Source organism: Palaemon carinicauda, chromosome 45 (genome assembly GCF_036898095.1).
Source record: "Palaemon carinicauda isolate YSFRI2023 chromosome 45, ASM3689809v2, whole genome shotgun sequence".
Lineage (NCBI taxonomy): Eukaryota > Metazoa > Arthropoda > Malacostraca > Decapoda > Palaemonidae > Palaemon > Palaemon carinicauda.
The window spans coordinates 24,066,821-24,089,407 of NC_090769.1; the positions used below are offsets into that span (position 1 = coordinate 24,066,821).

General features: G+C 45.6%; 1 protein-coding gene across 1 annotated transcript; it reads left to right on the forward strand.

Moving 5' to 3' along the window:
• The first annotated feature begins 2,334 nt into the window (after window positions 1-2,334).
• LOC137634855 (putative uncharacterized protein DDB_G0287457) lies at window positions 2,335-22,305 on the forward strand. Its single transcript, XM_068367408.1, has 2 exons — window positions 2,335-2,471; window positions 21,476-22,305. The coding sequence occupies exon 2, from the start codon at window positions 21,481-21,483 to the stop codon at window positions 22,303-22,305; it is 825 nt and encodes a 274-aa protein (XP_068223509.1). The 5' UTR covers window positions 2,335-2,471; window positions 21,476-21,480.
• Window positions 22,306-22,587: the final 282 nt, after the last annotated feature.

Below are 22,587 nucleotides of genomic sequence, written 5' to 3' on the forward strand. Positions count from 1 at the left end.
TGTAGGCCTAGCAGTCTGCATCATTTTACAAATACTTCGTAACTTAATTGAACTATTTTTTCTTGTTTTTATCTTAGTTTTTTTTTGCTCTGTCGTATTCTCACTTCACTCACGATTAAACATTATCCCATTGCTCCTATGTTCTGGCAAGCGGGCCATGTTTGACTACGCGCATTAGCCCCGGTGTTGATTATCAATCATACAAACTTATAGGCGTAAATCAGCAAATATTTTCATAACATTTTGTTTAAACAGTTCACTTACCTTAAACAGAATCAGATGTTGAATGTCGGTAACACATAAAACAGGCCAATAACCTCAAAATATGAGGAGGAACAACCACTGCACGTCCACACAACGGAATCCATAACAGTCAACTGATAACACGTACTTTTTAGAAGGACTTATGGGTTCCAAAATCGCAGTTATTTGGATAAACTTAAAACAAAGCAAACATTTAAAAATAAAGAAAACAATCGATATCCTAAGTTATAAGGAAACTGTAATAAACATACACGTACGCACACACACACAGATATATATATATATATATATATATATATATATATATATATATATATATATATATATATATATATATATATATATATATATATATATATATATACTACAAGGAGGGACCCAGAGAGAAAAGGAGGATGGAGTCTATTAGTAAAGTCCTCCTTAGTAATTTATAGCACACTAAGATTTCATTTTCTTCCATCTCTGTGACATGTAACAGAAAATGAAGCGTTGATCAACTACTTTATTTTTTTTTCTATTCAGATGTTATACATTTATTCTGTATTCGATTCCTTTATGGTAATTTTGTATATTATTCCATGGTGTGATTTTGCCTTTATTTCGTAGGATAAGCTCCTGACTTTAGTTAATACAAGTAGATAATAAGGTGTATTTGAATATATTTTTTCAAAGAGGCTCCAATCTTATACTGCAATTCTTATGAAAGTATGAAACAGGCATCAGTATGCATACAGAAGGTTACGATAATGCAAATAAAGGATCAATTCGTGCATTTAAAGTAGGCAATTTAGTTCTTTTTGATATTGTGAAAATTTTTGCCTTTAGCTTTTCAAGCCTTTCTTTTAATAAGTATAAGCTTGGAAGCTTTGCATATATCTATTAAGTAATAGAGTGCCAACAACTTATTTTGCGGTGTGAGCATTTTCGAAAACCTATTAAAACATTTCTTTAAAAATACATACCTGCAGCTATATTTAGATTAGGAAAATATAGGAATTAACATTAATGGGGATTACCTTAACAAATTAAGATTTGCAGATGGTATAGGCCTAATTTTGTTTAGTGAATCATGGTGGAAATTACAAAAGATGATAGGAGATGTGAATAGAGAAAGCAGAAATGCAGGAGTGAAACTGAATATGATTATAACTAAAATAATGTTCAATGAAAATGCAGACAACAAATAAGGGTTATGAACAAATCTCTAGAGAGAGTTACTGAATATACGTAGACCTAGGCTACTTAGGAGTACAAACAGCAAGTGTTTCCCCAGAACACGAGACTGAAATTAAGAGAAGGATAAGCGTGAGATGGAGAATCTTGGAGCCTTAATAAAGCCTTAGAACATAATTTAGATACAACTCAAAGAGCTTTGGAAAGAATAATGATGGGAATAACACTAAGAGATAGCAAACGAGCGACATTTATACGAGAGCTAACTAAAGTAAAGGATATCCTAACAACGTAAGTAAAAGAAATTGACATGGACAGGGCATATATTGAGAACAGAAAATAATAAAAATAGACATTAAGAATAACTTGATGGGTCCTTAAAGATTGCTATAAGAAGTGGAAGGAAGAGGAAATTATGGATTTGATGAGCTAAGAAAATTTGCAGGTGTAGACTGGTATAGAAAGACCATGAACAAACTGGAGTGGAAGGACATGTCTAAGGTCTTTGTCCTGCAGTGAACTAGGTATACCTGATTAAATATATATATATATATATATATATATATATATATATATATATATATATATATATATATATATATATATATATATATATATATATATATATGACCTTGTAACATTTCTACTAAAACATTTCGGACATTCAATATGATTGATTACTATATATTATCTGTCGTCGTATGGACATTCAATAAAAGCTTAATAGACTTTCCTTTTTAATTTTTCCGTAGAAGCGTTTCAATCATATGCACCTTGGAAAAATTATCTTTAGAATTTTAAAAACCTTGAAGTCACGTTCAAAGATGGCGGATTAAATGGTGGTGTTTAAAAAAATAATAGTTTGCCTGTAGCTCATCTTATGCTTTAGGACATCATTTCACGGTCATTGCATGTTTCCAAATTCCAACGTTTGTTGTCGCAAGGATTCTGCCCCAGTGATCAAGTTCAAAATCATCCTTTTTTCAAGTTATTTACGCTTATTTACTCGTTTTAAATAACATTTTAGACGTAAGGTAAGGATATTCAGGTAACAAATATAATAATAATGTGATCCAAGGTGTAGAATTGTAGATAAACTTGTTGGATGATGCCTCACTCTGAGGTAGTGTGAACAAGCTACCATTTTAAGGTTTGATGTCTGAATTACTATTTGCCCTATTGTGTAACTGTACTTTATTATGGCTCCTTGTTCCTTTTTTCAATTGACTACACTAGTTGTTAGAAATTTAGTATTCACTAAACGTTAATCTGTTAGGTTTTGTTGGCTAGTGGCACTTGTGTAATCTCCAGACCAGGTGTTTAGTAAGTGTCAAATCACTACGGTTAATATCTGATCGGTTTCATTGTAGTGTATTACAGGGCAATGTAACCTAGGAAAACAACTACTTTTTCTTACAGAAAAAATTACGCTCTCTTCGAAAATGACACTCGTTCCTGTTGCAAATTGATAGTTTCAGAAATATATATACATCTATATCCTCCGATAATGGGGGACCCCAGTGGGAACTCGGGGTTTTGGGTGGGGAAAACATACTGGGGAATCGATATATAAACGTAAAACAAGCCTTTTCTTCTCTATACATTACCTTCTTGAAATTATAATAACCGGAGGATATATTTTCTGTTCGAAATCTCACCCTGTAATACAATAAACCCAATAAAAAATTACCATATGATACGTTATTTTGGTTATGTGAACTACATGGTTTTCCCATCTTGTGTTTTTGTGACATGACTTCAGATTTTTTGTTTTTGTGACCATGACTTCGGATTTTGGTGAAATTGTACTATATTACAGATTCTCATTTCGAACAGAAAATATTTGTTTTAATGTAGCAAATAACGTGAATTAATCGAATTTGACCTTTATTTCAACCGAAAACTAACAGAACAACCAATTCTACTAACTTCAAGTAGCGGAACTGGTTGTTGTTGCGGTTGAAATGAATGTGAAAACCGGTTAAATCACGTTATTTACTATAGAAAAACATATATTTTCTGTTAAAATGTTTAAATATAATGACTTTTGTTCAGCTGTGGGCCCGCTTCGCTCGCCAGCAAACAAAGACATCAAGCTCATATGGACTGGCAAGCGGTAATGTTGAGCTGCGCACGCTAACATTAGCAATGCTAAATATAATGGTTATTGTTCCGCTACTGGCTCGCTTCGCTAACATCAGCAATGTTACGATAACATATACCGTATATATTTTTCTGAAACTATTCATTTCCGACAGGAACGAGTGTCATTTTCGTAGAGAACGAACCCTTTTCTATAGGAAAAAGTAGTTTTTCCATAGGTTACATTACTCTGTAATAAACTATAATAGAACCCTTTATTTTGTTTATGTGAACTATATATTCTTCCAATCTTCCATGACTTCAGATTTTTTGTTTTTGTACCCCCCATATAAATATAACGGTTAATATATGAAGCTTTGGTTTCTAGTGTTACCTGAAATTCTTAGTAATGAAAGACAAGTGTGGTTTATTTTAGCATTTTCTCTGCAAGAATTGTGGCGGCTGGGACATAAAAACTTGCGTACCAATCGGCTAAAATGTGAACACCATGTCCGTCCATTTTTTACTTTTGGGAGACAGAGGGTGCAATTGCTTTTGGCAGCTGTTCTGTTTTATATATGACGATTATTAGTTGGGTTTTTAACCATTTTAGAGCTTCTTAGTGTTTATGCACAAGCTCCCATATGTAGTTTTACAACAGCCATTTTTGTCCCCTCTGCTTCAATACCAGCCTGACTACTTTCACAAAAACACTTTCCAAAAAACACCGTTTCCAAAGGGGACAGAGAATCCAATTTATTTCAAAACCCTAAGCTTGTTATATAGCTTTTGCTGGTCATGTGAAAGTGAAAAATATCACCAAAATGATGACCCACATGGTTGGCGTTAACAGCACATTTATGTACCGCCTGCACAAACAGAGAAGCAAGTACGTACTGTACTGTCTATTTGCGATTGAAACGAGCCATGTCGAAGCAAAGACCATATGCGGGAGCTGATATAAATTACACGTAATTATACTTTATTTAAATGTCAATTACATTAACCATAAACTTGTTCCTACACAGGATATAATCCTTTATCCTTTAATAGGCGTATGATATCAGCGAAGCTGGACACTCGGCTTTTGAAAGTTATACTTGTTCTTGTTCTTGTTCTTGTTGTTGGGCGGAGGGATTTGCCTTTCCATCGGCACCTCCTTTGGTTTCTTCTTTATTCTAATTCTTTTATTTTCTTCTCTTTTTTTCCACATTTGATATATATATTCTTTTCTTTTCTCTATTCCTTCTTTCTTGAACAGCACGTTTCCTATTATCTTCTTCTTTTCTTCTTCATACAGCTGTTGCAATTCCACTATTTTTCTTCTTTCGTCGCTGAGGTCTGGACATTCAAGAATAAAGTGGGCGAGGTCTTCATTAACTGCCCCACATAGTTTGCATTCTACAGTAATGAGGTGTCGGTAATTGTTGTTGGGCTCACTGACTAGCCACTTTGACCTTGATTTCCGAGCCATACAGACATACGCTAGGTGTTCCAAACTTTCCTCTTTAGTCTTTTTTTTGTTCCTGCACAAGTACAAACCCTTCGCTATTTATAGGTATTACTTTCGGCGAAGCTGAAAGACGAGCCGTGATAATTTGAGTGAGGGATAACTACCCTAACTGCTAGGTAGCAGGGGGGGTGGGAGTAACACAGCTACCCCGCTCACTCACACACCTGTGTTGAGCGACCACTTTTTGTTTCTGGCACAGTAGAGGATGGTCATACTGCCGCTCTCTCCCACAAAGACTTGGCTTCTTTTAAAAACAGTTAATTCTATTTTTCTTATTCGTTTTATTTAGATGAAAACATTTCGTATGTTTTATATATATGTAACTTTTATTACAGTTGCTGTTTCCGCTGCAAGTGAGTCGTCATTGTGCTGATACTACCACTCCCTTACTATGCTGCTCTCCCTCTTACGTGGATGGCCGGCAGATATTCGGCGGGGTACACCTTTCCTCTTAGGGGGTTAGGTGGTTTCTTCAGTTCTCAAGTTAAATTTAATAACTGCTTGTAATTTGACTTTTACAGCTCTCGACTCCACTCTCCTCCTTACCGGCGATGGGCCAACGGCCTATCTTGGCGAGCAGAGGAAGTGCTTAGTCTTACTTGGTCTGCACACTCTCGGGCAATTCTATTTTAAACGAGGGTTGAGTTTTCCCCAGAGTAGTCTTTTTTGCAGCGGGTTTATGAAGTGTAATTCATCATAACCTTCGTTTTTCCTCAGATGACGATGCCGTTCTTCTTTGTTCGGCTAAAGCAGCCGACATAGAAAGCACTTCAGTTTGTTCCAATGGATTCGGCCGCTCTGGTTACAGTCTTGCGCTACCTGGGGCAGCTCGTGAGCTGCTTGCTGGTTACGTGGTAGCATCGATACCAACCTTCAACTTTAACAAGGCTTGTGGAAGGGAAGCAGAGAGCACTGCAAGGAGGTTCGTCTCCAGGGGTTGGAGAACTTTTCCTTCTGAGGGAGAGTTAACCTCCCCGGGTGTTGGGCTGCTTTCCCTTCCGAGGGAGAGCTTCTCTTCATCAGTTGTTTAGAAACCTTCCTTCCTCGGGGAGAATTGTTGGCAGCTCGACTAGATCAGCTGTTACTTTTTCATCGCCGAAGACTGTGCTTCTCCTGCCTGGGCTAGGGAAAAGAGAAGTCCAAGGCAAGGTTGTCCTTGCGGAGGACTTCTTTCATCCGCGAAAGAGATTGTTCAGTGACCAACATGTGTCTACGCCTATGCTTTTTCCAATAGTTCTGGGAGAAAACTGGTCCTGGGCTATGACCTCCTTCGGGAAAACCTTTCTCTCGTTCGCGAGAGAAAACTTGTGATCAGCTTTGTGTCAGAGCATACTCCTTCTCCGGAGGATCTTGCTTGACTTTCTCCTTTGGTGGTCCATCGGGAGGAGTTTCTGACCCCTCTTCTTCTGGGGCTTTCTCCTCCCCCTGCGGTAGGAGACGCCCTTTTGAACCTTCAGGTTGTCGCAGGTGCTGCTACCTGTCGGTCCGTCTTTGGTCTCTCGTGGCCGACGCCGAAGACATTGCTTCTCCTCTAGGGGCGGTAGGCTAGCAAAGTCCTAGGCATGTTTCTCCCCCTGGAGGGAACATCTTTCTCGTTTCATTTATTTGTTCATTATATGTAGCCTATGAAAGGCATGTTTTCAAGCGTGCTTGCCAAGGGTCATCCTAAAGTATGGATAATTACTGAGTAGACTGAGGAATTTGATTAAATGCTGTGAATATCCAGCAACTAAAGTGAATACAATTTTAATTTTTCTTATAGTTGATGTTTGTTCCGTAACTGAAATACAAACCACGCTATTTAATAGGGGTATTACTTTCGGCGTAGCTGATATGACGAGCCATTAAAATTTAACGAGGGTTTACTACCCACACCACTAGTTAGCGGGGATAGGGGAGGGTAGCTTGCTACCCTCCCCCCTCACACACACCTGTGCTTGAGGTCACTTTGCTCTCGGCTTGGATGGTAGTCGGACGTGTCCGCTTTCATCCTCATTGCTCATTGGCAGCCATTAATGCTTTTTTTGCTTTTTCTTCGTGACATGTTTGTGTGTTAAGTTGGCCTCTGTGATTATGCGCACCTGCCCTGGATTACCCGACCGCCCCTGCGGAACATTCATGTCGGCGGTCGAGACAGACCCTCACACCCTTTGCCCTTGCTGTAGAGGTCAACGGTGTGATAGTGATAACAAGTGTGGTGAGTGTAGGGAGTGGTCTACCTCCCAGTGGGAGAGGTTTTCTCGGTGACGTAAGAAGAAGTCCAGGCGGGATATTTCTCCTTCGAAGGGTTCTTTGAAAGGAGAAAAACCCAAGGACTTTTCTTCCGTTGGTCAAACCTCATCCGAAGCTCCCACTCGGTCGGTCTCTTTTGAGAGACCGGCGAGAGGTAGCGTAGACCTTTGTACTGTTTTCCAAGCTCGGGGTTCGAGAGATGGCGTTGCCTCCCCTAGCGAGGCAGCTCCACCTCTGGGGAGGATGTGTCACTAACCCATCTTTTTAAATATTTAACTTAGCCGGTGAATATATAATAGCTGACGTCTCCGGCGGCTCGACAGAAAAACACAAAAACTCGCGAGCGATCGCTATGAAGGTTGCGGGTGTGCCCACCAGCGCCAACTATCGGCCAGATACCGCATATACATGTAAACAGCTCCAGTTCTTCTCTGTCGGTCTGATCGACAAGTTGATTCCATTACTCGCTGTTAACCTGGAGTTTTTCAACAGTCTTGGTGAAGTACTTCTTTTTGGTTTGAGCTTTCGCAGTGCAGGTGTTTTATCTTCAATTTAAACTCTTGAACTCTTTTTTGGATAGATTTAATTGTTGATGACTTTGGATTGTTTTTGGACTTTCTTTGACTTTTCAAAATGGCTGACCCTTCTCCAATTCCTAAATTTCGTAAATGTAATGCTAGGGATTGTAACAAACGTCTTCCAAAGGCCTCTCTCGACCCACATACTGTGTGTTCTAATTGTCGGGGTAAAACCTGTCAATTAGGAGATAGGTGTGATGAGTGCGTGGTACTTTCGGAATTCGACTGGCTAGAGTTTGATAAGTATTCTCGTAAGCTAGAGAGAGATAGGGTGAGGAGAAGTTCCTCTAGATCGTTAGAATTTTCCTCCTCCCATGCCCCTGAACCTAATCCTTCCCCAGTAGTAGTTGTGCCTGAACCCTCTACTAGCACTCATGAACCATCAATGCGGGATATGTTACGTGCCATTCAAGCTTTGGGCGAGAGAGTTGAATCGTTAGCTACGGACCGTAATCAACTCATGGCGGATGTAAAAGAGTTAAAGTGTCAGAGTGCCACATTAGAAAATCGTGGGGATAAAGTGATTAGTGCGCAAAGTGTTATCAGTGTTGCGACCGAGGGTTCGTCTGTTCGTGCCTGTCGTTCGCCTAGTCCGAGACCTCTTGCAAGCTCCCATGCCCTAGGGAGAAGTAATGTCGTAGGACTTATGGGTTCGAGAGGCTTTAACCAACGAACAGACGTTCCCTCTATGGTTTCGGGCGTGTCTCGTCAAGACCGCCCCTACCATAAGACGAGCGAGGCGGTTTTCTCCTCGTCATCCGAAGGCTTTTCGCGTAAGAAACCGTGGAGCAAGGTTTCGAGACCCTTAAAGCGAAAGTCAGTTCCTTCAGGACAGGTCCAGCGTCCTGGTTGTAGCCATTGGGACAGCTCTGACCCTGTGCAGTCATCAGAAGACTGCTCGCCGCCTAAACAGAAACGTAACACAGGCTCCGAGAGTCTTAGTGTAGGCAATGTTTTGCAGTCACAGACGTTACCCTCGTCTCGAACCGCACCCACTCCCGTTGATCCTAAATGGGTTGTACTGCAAGATATGCAGAATAAGCTTGCCTCTCTTATGGAGGACTATTCTGCTGAGCAGGTTCACGATGATCCTCGCCATTTAGCTGATCGAGATCCTGGCCGTCAGCCGCCCAAACGAGCCTTTGCTCGTCCTGTTGACGTTGACGTTACAAAGTCACGTCAGTCACGTGTCGTAGAGCCTCACTCGATGCAGTCCCGTGTTGACTTTCAGCCGCTTGTGGACGTTCAGCCGCTGCCGCATGCTCGTGTTGACGTTCAGGACGTTCGCCAACCAGCGAAGTTGACTTGTTTTGACGTTGAGCGTCAAGCACCGCAGTCAAGAGTTGTTTTGACTGCTCAGTCTAGGCAGTCAAGGCAGTCTCGAGTTGACGTCGAGCGTCCTCCCGCTCCTGTTGTTGTTGCTAGTCAGTCCGTTAAGCAGTTACATGACGTAGCGTCCTGGACTGCTACTGATGCTCCTGTGCGTGTGGACTCTGCTTGTCAAGCATTGCCACCAAGGCAGGTCTCTCCCTTGCTTGAGACTCATCAGTTGTCGGACGAGGTTCCTTCAGATGAGGACGTTGCTGATCCTCATCCTGATGATAATCCTTCAGATGTAGATGAACCTAAGGCTGTTCAACCTTCGATGGATTTTAAGAAGATCATGATGATTTTCAAGGATCTTTTTCCAGATCATTTTGTTGCTGTTGCTCCTCGTTCTCCTCCGTCTGAGTTTGCTCTAGGCTTAGCTGCTACCAAGCCTGCCTTTACTAAGCTAGTGCTTTCTCGCTCTTCTAAGAGGGCTTTACGTCTTCTAGGCGACTGGTTGGATACCAGGAGGAGTTTGGGGAAGACGGCCTTTGCCTTCCCACCTTCTAAGCTTGCTTCTAGATCGAGCGTCTGGTATGACACGGGAGAAGTTCTCGGCTTGGGAGTCCCTGCCTCTGGCCATGAGACGCTCGAAGATTTGTTGGTCCTCCTCGGACCTTGACCATCTACTTAAAGGCGTATTCAGGGCCTTTGAAGTTTTTAACTTTCTTGATTGGTCTTTAGGAGCATTAAGTAGGAAGGTCTCGTCTGCCGACCAAGATGTATCCTTACTTATCATGTCCTGTATGGACAAAGCCATCCGCGATGGCTCCAATGAGCTCGCCTCCACCTTTACGTCGGGAATCTTGAAGAAGAGAGAAACCCTTTGCTCTTTCCTTTCAGCAGGAGTTACTCCCTGTCAGAGATCGGAACTGCTCTTTGCTCCCTTATCGGCTGCCTTGTTTCCACAACAGCTGGTTAAGGATATAGCTGCTTCGCTTGTGCAGAAGGACACACATGACCTGATGGCGTCCTCTGCTCGCAAAGGGGCTCCTTCTTCATCCTTTGCTGTGAGACCCAGGATCGAGACTCCTGCGTCTAGATTTATCCCGCCCTTTCGTGGCAGAGCTCCCAGCAGGGGAGGCTCTCGTGCCGAGGGAAAGAGAGTTAAGAAGAGAGGAGCCAAGTCCTCCCGTGGCAGAGTCTGACTGCCCACAGCCTCAGACAGCGGTAGGGGCCAGATTGAACAGCTTCTGGCAGGCCTGGGAGAAGAGGGGTGCAGACCAAGAGTCTGTTCTGTTGCTCAGAGGGGTACAAAATTCCGTTTGTACGCAAACCTCCTCTAGTAACAACTCCCATAGACCTCTCTCCCAGGTACCGAGAGGAGTCAAAGAGACAAGCCCTAAATCAAGAAGTGTCTCTGTTGCTAGAGAAGGGAGCAGTGGTGAAAGTCTCGGACCTTCAATCACCGGGGTTTTACAACCGTCTCTTCCTAGTCCCAAAGCATACAGGAGGTTGGAGGCCGGTGCTAGACGTCAGTGCGCTCAACGTTTTTGTTACAAAAACAAAATTCACGATGGAGACCACGAAGTCCGTCTTAGCAGCGGTCAGAGAGGGAGACTGGATGGTCTCTCTCGACCTACGAGATGCGTACTTCCACATTCCTATACACCCGGATTCCCAACCGTTTCTGAGGTTTGTTTACAGGAATGTGGTGTACCAGTTTAGAGCCCTGTGCTTTGGCCTCAGTCCTGCTCCTCTCGTGTTTACGAGGCTCATGAGGAATGTGGCAAAATTCCTTCATCTATCGGGAATCCGAGCCTCCCTGTACTTGGACGACTGGCTTCTCAGAGCATCGTCCAGTCATCGCTGTCTGCAGGATCTACATTGGACGTTGGGTCTGGCCAAGGAGTTGGGACTTTTGGTCAACTTAGAAAAGTCCCAACTGATCCCATCCCAGACTATTCTATATTTGGGGATGGAGATTCGCAGTCCAGTTTTTCGGGCTTTTCCGTCTGCCACCCGAATAGAACAAGCCCTGCTCAAAGTCCAACTAATGCTGAAAAGAGAACGTTGTTCAGTCAGGAGTTGGATGAGTCTCGTAGGGACTCTCTCATCCCTGGAGCAGTTTGTCTCGCTAGGGAGACTACACCTTCGGCCTCTCCAGTTCCATTTAGCCTCTCACTGGAACAAGGGCAAGACTTTAGAGACGGTATCAATCCCAGTCTCCGAACCAGTAAAAGCATGCCTGAACTGGTGGGACAGCAATATCAGTCTGAGAGAGGGACTGTCCCTAGCAGTCAAGAACCCAAACCACGTGTTGTTCTCAGACGCGTCGGATTTGGGTTGGGGCGCGACCCTGGACGGTCAGGAATGCTCGGGTCTGTGGACCTCAGTTCAGAAGAGCATGCACATCAACGGCAAGGAGCTATTAGCAGTCCAGTCCACTTGGCCTTGATGAAATTCGAAAGCATTCTTCGAAACAAAGTGGTAGAGGTCAACTCAGACAACACCACAGCTTTGGCGTACATCTCCAAGCAAGGAGGCACTCACTCCCACACGCTGTACGTGATCGCAAGGGACCTTCTCATATGGTCAAAAAATCGAGGCATCTCCCTGTTGACGAGATTCATCCAGGGGGACTTGAACGTCTTGGCAGACTGTCTCAGTCGGAGGGGTCAGGTGATACCCACGGAATGGACCCTCCACAAGGACGTGTGCAAGAGTCTTTGGGCGACTTGGGGTCAACCCACCATAGACCTCTTTGCCACCTCGTTGACCAAAAGGTTACCGATCTATTGCTCACCAGTCCCAGATCCAGAGGCGATCCACATAGACGCGTTTCTACTGGACTGGTCTCACCTGGACTTATATGCATTCCCACCATTCAAGATAGTCAACAAGGTACTGCAGAAGTTCGCCTCTCACGAAGGGACAAGGTTGACGTTGGTTGCTCCCCTCTGGCCCGCGAGAGAGTGGTTCACCGAGGTACTTCAATGGCTGGTAGACATTCCAAGGAGTCTTCCTCTAAGGGTAGATCTCTTACGTCAGCCCCACGTAAAGAATGTTCATCAAAGCCTCCCCGCGCTTCGTCTGACTGCCTTCAGACTATTGAAAGACTCTCAAGAGCTTGAGGCTTTTCGAAGGAGGCAGCCAGTGCGATTGCGAGAGCTAGGAGAGTTTCTACCATCAGAGTATACCAGTCGAAGTGGGAAGTCTTTCGAGACTGGTGCAAGTCAGCATCTGTGTCCTCTTCCAGTACCTCTGTAGCCCAAATCGCAGATTTTCTTTTACATCTGAGAAATGTTCGCTCCCTCTCAGCACCCACTATTAAGGGCTACAGGAGCATGTTGGCTTCGGTCTTTAGACATAGAGGCTTAGATCTTTCCAACAATAAAGATCTCCAAGATCTCCTTAAGTCTTTCGAGACCTCTAAGGAACGTCGTATGGCAACTCCTGGATGGAACTTAGACGTGGTCCTAAGGTTCCTGATGTCAGACAGGTTTGAGCCATTATATTCAGCCTCCCTGAAGGATCTCACCCTCAAGACGCTTTTCCTAGTGTGCTTGGCTTCGGCTAAAAGGGTCAGTGAAATTCATGCCTTCAGAAAGAACATCGGCTTTTCCACAGAGAAAGCCACATGTTCACTTCAACTTGGTTTCCTAGCCAAAAATGAACTGCCTTCTCGTCCTTGGCCTAAGTCTTTTGATATACCTTGCCTGTCAGAGATCGTAGGCAACGAACTTGAAAGAGTACTGTGTCCAGTTAGAGCTCTTAAGTTCTACTTAGCTCGTACTAAGTCCTCACGAGGTGGATCTGAGGCCTTATGGTGCTCAGTTAAGAAACCATCATTACCTATGTCAAAGAATGCTTTGTCATATTTTATCAGATTTTTAATCCGAGAGGCTCATTCTCACTTGAATGAAAAAGACCGATGCTTGCTTAAAGTTAAGACGCACGAAGTAAGAGCTATAGCAACTTCCGTGGCCTTTAAGCAAAATAGATCTCTGCAAAGTATTATGGACGCGACCTTTTGGAGAAGCAAGTCGGTATTCGCGTCATTTTACTTAAAAGATGTCCAGACTCTTTATGAGGACTGCTACACACTGGGTCCATTCGTTGCAGCGAGTGCAGTAGTGGGTGAGGGTTCTACCACTACATTCCCTTAATTCCAATATCCTTTTAATCTGTCTCTTGAAATGTTTTTAATCTTGTTTTTGGGTTGTACGGAAGGCTAAGAAGCCTTTCGCATCCTGGTTGATTTGGCGGGTGGTCAAATGTCATTTCTTGAGAGCGCCCAGATTAGGGGTTTGATGAGGTCCTGTTGTATGGGTTGCCGCCCTTGATACTTCAGCTCCTGGGAGTCTTTCAGCATCCTAAGAGGATCGCTGGGCTTCGTGAGGAAGACAGACTAACAAGGCAGAGTAATCGTCTAAGTCAACTTCCTTACCAGGTACCTATATATATTTGGGTTTTGTTATGATACAACTGTCAAAAACTCTAAGCATATACGCTGTAAACTGTATTAATACTGGTCTCTACCCACCACCATGGGTGTGAATCAGCTATTATATATTCACCGGCTAAGTTAAATATTTAAAAATGATATTTTGATTATAAAATAAATTTTTGAATATACTTACTCGGTGAATATATAAATTAAAGGCCCCCCCTTCCTCCCCGATAGAGACCCAGCGGGATGAGAAGAACTGGAGCTGTTTACATGTATATGCGGTATCTGGCCGATAGTTGGCGCTGGTGGGCACACCCGCAACCTTCATAGCGATCGCTCGCGAGTTTTTGTGTTTTTCTGTCGAGCCGCCGGAGACGTCAGCTATTATATATTCACCGGGTAAGTATATTCAAAAATTTATTTTATAATCAAAATATCATTTTTCAGCTTTGGTCTTCCTTGGGGCTCGAGGGTTCGCCCTCCAAGGAAGCATTACTTGACTACATCCGATTGGGTGCCGCTGTCAAGCAATTGCCGACTTTGGCAGAGGTTGATCCTCTGTCAATTGTCGTCGTTGTGGTGTCAGAGGTATCCAATGCGGTATCTCCTAATACCTCTGCCTCTTCAAATTCCGCAGTAGCTGAAGGCTTAGTTTCTCCCGTTCCTGCTCAACCTACGAGGGAGAAACTATGTCCTGCTGGTGTTTCTTCCCCTCGGGGGAGTTCACTTACAGAGACTCCTCTTCGGAGGACTGCAGAAGGTCAGCTTGCTGATCCAACGGCCCCCTAGAGGGCGCACCCGCCGCAAAGCTCGCTTTCCTCTTCGCCAGAGAGGCCTTCCTTCACCTGCGGTGAGGAGGCGCCTCTTTGGTTCGTCATCTTCGTTGCAGTCCACTGCAGAGGAGCCTCTTCAGCGATCACCGACTGTTCCTGCTCTGATCCTGGACCTCTCAGCGGATCGTTGGTGCCCCCCTTCGGTGGAAGGTCGTCCTTTTAAAAGACACGTCGACCTTCCACCCGTCAGACCTGCCGACCTGCCGTCTCCGTTCCTGAGGGCTGATGCGCGCTACGCGCCAACAACAACAAATCCTGACTTTCATGCTCGTCAGGCATTGAACCCTAATACGGGGCATCAAGGGAGTATGCGCCATTGCGCGCATACAGTACTTCCCTCACGCGCATACAGTACTTCCCTCACGCGCCATGCTGATGATAAGCACGCGCCAACGTTCTCCTGCGCGCCAGGCTTTGCCTGAGCTAGCGCGCCCACGCTCACCTGGGTGTCAGCATGCTACTGCGCGCCATCAACCTCCTGCACACCAGCAACCTCCTGCGCATCAGCAACCTCCTGCGCACCAGCAACCTCCTGCGCGCCAGCGCTCTCCTACACGTCAGCGCTCTCCAACGCGCCAGTGCTCTCCTGCGCGCCAGTGCTCTCTTGCACGCCAGCCTCCTGCACGACAGTAATCTCCTGCGCTCCAGTGCTCTCCCGCTCGCCAGCGCCCACGCACAGCGATCATCTCTCCTGCGCGCCCACGATCTTCGGATCTGGGCGCTGTTGGGAAGTCTAAGGTGACTTCTCCTACGCGCCAGCGCTCACCAACGTGCCAACAGCTGCCTCCAGCGCGCCATCGCGCTGGCACGTGCAGTCTCCTACTCGCGCCCACCAGGATACGCGCCCGCGCCCATTCTCTCCTGCAGTTGCGCGCCACCATGCTGACGCGCGCCCACAAGATGCGCGCCTGCGCCCTACAACATCTGCTGGGGCGTGAACTCTCGCCTGCGTGTTCAACGCCCTGATCCGGCGCGCCCACGTGCGTGCGAACTTTCGCCTGCGCCCACAGTCTCCCGCGCACGCTCTTACGCGCTCTCGCAATCGCCCGCACGCAAGCGCATCAACAGTCTCCCGCGAGCGACCCCGGGTCTTCTTTTTCGCACAAGCACTATTACACGCCCCCGCTCGAGCGTCAATACCCCCCTGCGTGCGAGGGTGCGGGACAACGTACAGCAAGGTCGCTATCGCTGCATTCTCCTCCCCGCAAACGCATAACAGCGCGCATTGCGGCGGAAGGGAAACATCCAGAAAGGTCCAGGATCCCTTTCTCTTTTCAGGCGAACCCACCTTTGGGAACTCCTCCCAGGGATCCGTCGATCCCTGTCCCTCCAGAGGGAATGTCTGACAGCGCGACTGTCAGCCAACAGCCATGGTTCGGTGCTCTAATCAGAGCGGTTACGCAGGCTTTCAAGCCTGTTTTCTCTGAATTAGGTCACAGATCCTTGGCTGTTTCTACCCCTCTGAAGAGAAAAAGAGGAGTTCTGGACGTAGTAGCTTCTCCGAGAGCTAAGTTGACTCCACGCAACCCTTCCAGGCAGGTTCCTTCACCCCCCCCCAGACTTTTTCTCCTTCCCTGTCGGACGAGTACTTCCCGTCCTCAGGGGAATCACGTGAGGTGAGACGTTCCCCCATCGCACCAATGGGGGAAACCCCACCTCGCCCTGAGAAGTCTTCCCGGGTAGGGGCTGAAAAGAACTTGCCACCGTCTATGTTGGAGTCCATCATCCTTCCCAGGAAGGAGTCGAAGGACTCGAAGCTGGTACCAAAGTCCTTTACAAGACCTAGGACGGAGCCACCTAGCCACTCGGAGAACGTCCGCGAATCTCCCCAAGAAGAGCCTTTGGGGACAGGAGACTTCGCTGCAAGTCCGACGTCAGGAGGAGAACTACAAGAGTCAGAGCATGCATTTTGGCAAGTTCTGACTCTAATGAGGGCTCTCAATGGGTTTGCTGACCCAGAGATCCCTCCTCGAGAAGGCAAGGACATGTGTTTTGGACCGCGTATTTGGCACTCAAAAACCTTCCAAGGCCAGTGCGGCTCTGCCCTGATATCAGGGGGTTAAGAGTACCAGGGACAAGATAGCTTTACAGCTCTCCGAGTTGTCCTCCTCCAACCGTTCCAATGCCGGCAACAAGCTTCTCCCACCTCCTCGCGTACAGCAAAGGAGGTACTTCGAGATTTTGGAGGAGCCTTGTTTTGCTCTTCCTCTCCACCATTCGTTGGAAGAGCTTACCAGGGGAGTCCCTCTTGAGAGACTCTCCAACTGGCAGGTCTCATTCTCGGCAACCGAGATCCTTAACCAGGAGAAGGTTGCGAAGTGTGCTATGCAAGCCACGTTGACATCTGGTTAGGGACCTTGGTATTCTGATACGCTCTGTGGATTTCTCCAAAGAACATTCCAGGAAAGCTATGGAGACGTTCCTCCTCTCAGGCACTCGCACGATCGAGTTTCTGGCCCACCAAGTCTCGAACTTGTGGGCAAACACCATCCTGAAACGTCGGGATGCGGTGGCTGAGAGGTTCCATCAGAAGGTCCCTAGCACCGAGATCATTAGGCTCAGGCATTCTTCCTTAGAAGGAACGAACCTGTTTGAGCCTAAGGATGTGGAACAGGCAGCTGAGAGGTGGAGGAATTCCCACCAAGACTCCCTCCTTGATAGGGGTTTGACAACTAAGCCCTATAAGCCTCCAGCACCCCAGCAGTCCCGTCCGACCAAGACCATGAAATCGATGGCAGCATCGAAGACAGTGGTGTCTAAGCCCTTTCCTGTCATGGATAGGAAAGGCAAAAAGTCCTCCAGAGGAGGTAAGAATCCTAGAAGGAGCAGCCTACAAAGTTTCGCCGACAGGTAGCAGCAACTCAGGGCCGATTCCTGGACGATTTCCGTAATCAGTCAGGGATATCGCGTCCCGTTCACAACATCTCTACCTCCTTTGACGGCGAATCCAGTGTCAGTGAGCTCCCTTGCCATGGGATCAGCAAGGGGCAAGCCCTTCGGGCAGAAGTCCAGACCTTGTTGAAGAAGGGGGCTCTCCAAGAGGTCCTCGACGGGTCCCCAGGCTTCTTCAGTCGACTCTTTCTTGTAAAGAAGGCGTCTGGAGGCTGGAGACCAGTCATTGACCTCTCGGCCCTGAACAAGTTAGTCAAACAAACTCCGTTCAGCATGAAGACTGCAGACACGGTCAGACTAGCAGTGAGACCGCAAGACTTCATGTGTACACTGGATCTAAAGGACTCGTACTTCCAGATCCCAGTCCAACCGTCTTCAAGGAAGTACTTAAGATTCAGCCTAGACAACAAAGAGTACCAGTTCAAGGTGCTGTGTTTCAGTCTCTCCACAGCACCACAGGTTTTCACCAGACTGTTCACCCTAATATCTTCGTGGGCACACAGGATCGGCATCCATCTCCTCTGTTATCTGGACGACTGGTTGATCCTAGCAGACTTGGTGTCATCCCTTCTTCAACACTGGGACAAACTTCTGAGACTTTGCCAGGATCTAGGGATCATGGTAAATCTCGTGAAGTCCTCTCTGCTTCCCACTCAAAGACTGGTATACCTAGGCATGATTATAGACGAGAAGAACTTCCAGCCCAATCGTGGTTACATCTCCTCGGTCACCTTTCATCATTGGCTCGTCTAGTTCCCAACGGTCGCCTCAGGATGAGATCCCTCCAGTGGGGACTCAAGTCCCGGTGGAATCAATGTTACGATTCCCCGGACGTCCTGATCCCTATGGGACCTGCGGAACGGACGGACCTCCAGTGGTGGGTGACAGACGAGAACCTACGAAGAGGAGTGGATCTTCTCGTCCTCCCCCCAGATTTGATGCTGTTTTCGGACGCCTCTAAGAAAGGGTGGGGGCCCCACGTACTGCACCACACGACCTCAGGCCTGTGGTCAGAATCAGAAAAGTACCTCCACATAAATTTCCTAGAGATGAAGGCCGTCTTCCTGACCCTTCATCAGTTCCAACAATACCTGGCGGGTCACTCTGTGGTGGTGATGAGCGACAACACCACAGTAGTGGCTTACATCAACAAACAAGTAGGTACCATTTCGAAGCAGCTATCCCATCTTGCAGTAGAGATACTGAGATGGGCCGAAACCCACTCGATTCCTCTATCGGCACGCTTCATTCCAGGCAAAAGGAATGTGCTCGCCGACAATCTGAGCAGAGCGTCTCAGGTAGTGAGTACCGAGTGGTCTTTGGATCATCTAGTAGCCAACAAAGTCCTGACTTTGTGGGGTTTTCCGACTGTGGATCTGTTCGCAACAGCCCTGAACTTCAAGCTTCCGCTGTACTGCTCCCCAGTCCCAGATCCCAAGGCTCTCTGGCAAGATGCTTTCCAACAACGGTGGGACAACATGGACGTTTACGCCTTTCCCCCGTTCTGTTTGATGAGGAGGGTGCTCAATAAGACCAGAATATCGGTCAATCTCTCAATGACCCTCATAGCTCCGCTATGGCATCACGCGGAATGGTTTCCGGACCTTCTGCAACTCCTAACGGAGCTACCGAGAGAACTCCCTCCACGGCACAATCTGCTCAGACAACCACCTGCCAACATCTTCCACAAAGCCGTAGCTTCGCTACGACTTCACGCCTGGAGACTGTCCAGCATCTCCTCGCTGAGAGAGGATTTTCGCAGTAAGTTGCTGTCAGGATGTCTGGGCATCTGCGAAAGTCATCCGCAGCAGTCTACCAGGCAAAGTGGAAAGTCTTCTGTAGTTGGTGTCGTGGAAGTGGTATCTCTCCACTTGATGCCACTATTCCAACAATAGCGTAGTTCCTCGTGTATTTGCGAGAAGAAATGCGCCTTTCAGTCTCGGCAGTGAAAGGCTATCGCTCAGCCTTGAGTCTAGCTTTCAGGCTGAAAGGAATGGACATTTCTTCATCGCTAGAACTTTCTCTACTCATACGTAGTTATGAACTTACCTGCCCTCAGTCGGAAGTGAGACCTCCTCCATGGAACGTGGTTCGAGTTCTCAGGTCTCTTAAGAGACCTCCCTATGAACCATTACGCCAGGCATCAGATCGCCACCTAACCTAGAAGACGGTGTTCCTACTAGCTTTGGCTTCGGCCAAGCGTGTTAGCGAACTTCATGGTCTCTCGTATGACATCGCCCATTCAAGGGGATAGGGGGAGGTAACGTTCAGCTTCGTCCCTGAGTTTATTGCTAAGACTCAGAATCCTGGGGTAGCGGATCCTCGATTTGATTCCTTCCGGATTTCTAGTCTCCGTTCTGTAACAGATGACCCAGACCATCTTTTACTATGCCCAGTAAGGAATTTGAGGCTATATCTTAAAAGAACAGCTGCAGTCCGTCCTCATGTACCAGCATTATTCGTCAGCACAGGGAGGACTAAGAGGAGGGTCACCAAGAACACCATCTCGGCATGGATTCGTAGGGTGATTCATCTGGCCTTGAATCCAGATACTCCTCTGTCACGTCGCCCTAGAGCATGTGATGTCAGGGGCATAGCTACGTCCCTGGCCTTCAAAAGAAATTTTTCAGTGACGCAGGTTCTTCAAGCTGGGGTGTGGAAGTGTCAGACAACCTTCACAGCCCATTACCTGCAAGACGTGACCCACAGGAGGCTCGATACGTTCTCTATCGGTCCTGTGGTGGCTGCACAACAGCTGGTTTAGAACCTCAAGCTCCTTATTGGACAAGTAGCAGAAGGTTGAGGGCATTGTTACCCGGTTTTAGTCTGCATGAAGGAAAAGGTTTGACTGGCCCTTATTCTTTTCTTCATTATCCCCTCTCTTGGGGAAAGCAGCATCCTGGGTTCTCTGCATAGCTGACCTCAAACCACTGCAGGTAAACCATGTTCCCATGTGTTCCTAGTATTAAGTTAATACTGTCACGTCCCCATACCCTGATGAGGTGGTATTGGGAAAGTCCTAGTCTACAAGTTTCCATCTACAGAACTTCAGATCAACTTCGTAGGACGAGTCACACTTCATTATACCTTCACACACAGCTTGCATAGGCCGCAGTCCTTGGGTAGCAAGGTTCTAGCGAGGTGCAGGGACTCCTTATTTATTGGGTGCTGACACACTCAAATAACGAGTCCCCAGGCAAAGCCAAAAACCCAGTACTGGTTGGGACGTCCACCCTTCCTAATGGGTGAGTCACCCCTATTAAATAGCGTGGTTTGTATTTCAGTTACGGAACAAATGACAAATTCGTAGATAATTTGTATTTTTCCTAACTATACAAACCTTAGCTATTCAGTCAAACTTGCCTGCCAGCCCTATCCCCCTTGAAGTCCTACCTCCAAGCAAAGTGAGCTCAAGCACAGGTGTGTGTGTGTGTGTGCTTAGCAAGCTACCCTCCCCTACCCCCGCTAACTAGCGGTGTGGGTAGTAAACCCTCGTTAAATTTTAATGGCTCGTCATTTCAGCTACGCCGAAAGTAATACCCCTATTAAATAGCTAAAGTTTGTATAGTTAGGAAAAATACAAATTATCTACGAATTTGTCATGTTGTATAAAGGTTACAAGTTAGATTTTTAAGGGAGAGAAACTTGATACTAGACAAATGGTTGACATGGCGTGGGGTCATGAAATAGCCGAGAGCCAGGCTAAAGAGTGAAAGGGTTTGTGTGTCGTGATGGAAAAAATGACAAATTTGTAATTTGCATTTTTCCTAACTAGACAAACCTTGAACTCTTTATACTTACTTGGGCTGCCAGCACTGGTCCCCATGTGAGTCATGCTTGCAATCAAAAAGTGACATGATACACTCTGTGAGTGTGTGAACAGGGTGGCTGGTCTACCTCCGTTAACTAGCGGCTGGTTGTTATACCTTGCGTAAAAGTTTGTGGCTAGTTTTCCAGCAATCCGGACAAATATGTCCATTAATTACTTCATTTTATATTACTTATGTAGGAGGTCAGAAAGCTGTAGCTCTGAAAAGTACGCTTTATGAACATCGGGTAAGTATTGAAATGATGAATTTTGATTTAAAATTGTTTTTCTTTATATTAATGTTATTGTACACTATATTCCATATACATTTATTTTCAGGTAGGATGACTCTTGATATTTTGCACCAAACAGAAATAGCTGCTGATGACTCCGAATCTGATGATAACAGTTCAGTGATTGAAGTGGTTGATGAAGACAGTGGTGGAGAATCGAATGCAACTGAAGGGAGCGCTGCTGAAACAAGTGATTGCGAAGATAGTGATAATGGTGGCGATGCAAATGATGATGTAAATGTGGGTGATGATACAGATGGAAATGATGCATTTGCTGCTACAACTGCTGATGTAGCTGGAAATAGCGTGGTGGTTTTGGTAGAGGAAGATGGAGATTCAACTTTCATTGCGGAAACCAGTACTCCAAGTCACAAACCACAGCATCAAAATTTTCAAGGAGATGGAAATAGAGGAAGGAGAAATAATAATTTCCAAGGGAAGAGTTATTGGAAAGGTGGGAATGCTAAAAAGGGAAAGGGGAAATGGGAAAATAACAAGAATTTCAATGCCAATAAAGGGAATTGCAATAGTAATAGCAGTAACTGTGATAACAGTAAGACTGACTCGAACAGCAAGGATACAAAAGAAGCAAGTTATGAAAAGAAAGGTAATCCAAAAGAAAATTCTCTTTTTAAGGATGGCCCTTTAAAATTTAATGCTGGTACTCCTAACCAGAAGCAAGGTAAACTTTCAAAACACAAATTCTGCACAGTTAAGAAGCCCAGTGACAATCAAAATCAAAATAATAGCAATAAGTATCAGGAAAAAGGAGGATACAACAAGAGCAATAGCAACAATAACAACAACAATAAAAACAATAACAACAACAACAATAATAACAACAACAACCACCATAACAAAGGGTATGTAAAGTAGTACAGTATGTGGTATTTAACAATAGATGGAATTACGTAGATCTAATATTAAATCCTCAATTGTTTGTTTACACGTCAAAAGCAGAAGCCAAAAATGTGGCACAGTCGTAGTTAAAATTATTCAAGTTTTTTTTGTTATTCAGTTATAGTTTTAAATCGCATTTACTGTCATTTTTTATACAATTAAAATCATCTGAAAGCTTAACCCCTTTTACCCCCAAAGGACGTACTGGTACGTTTCACAAACTCATCCCTTTACCCCCATGGACGTACCGGTACGTTT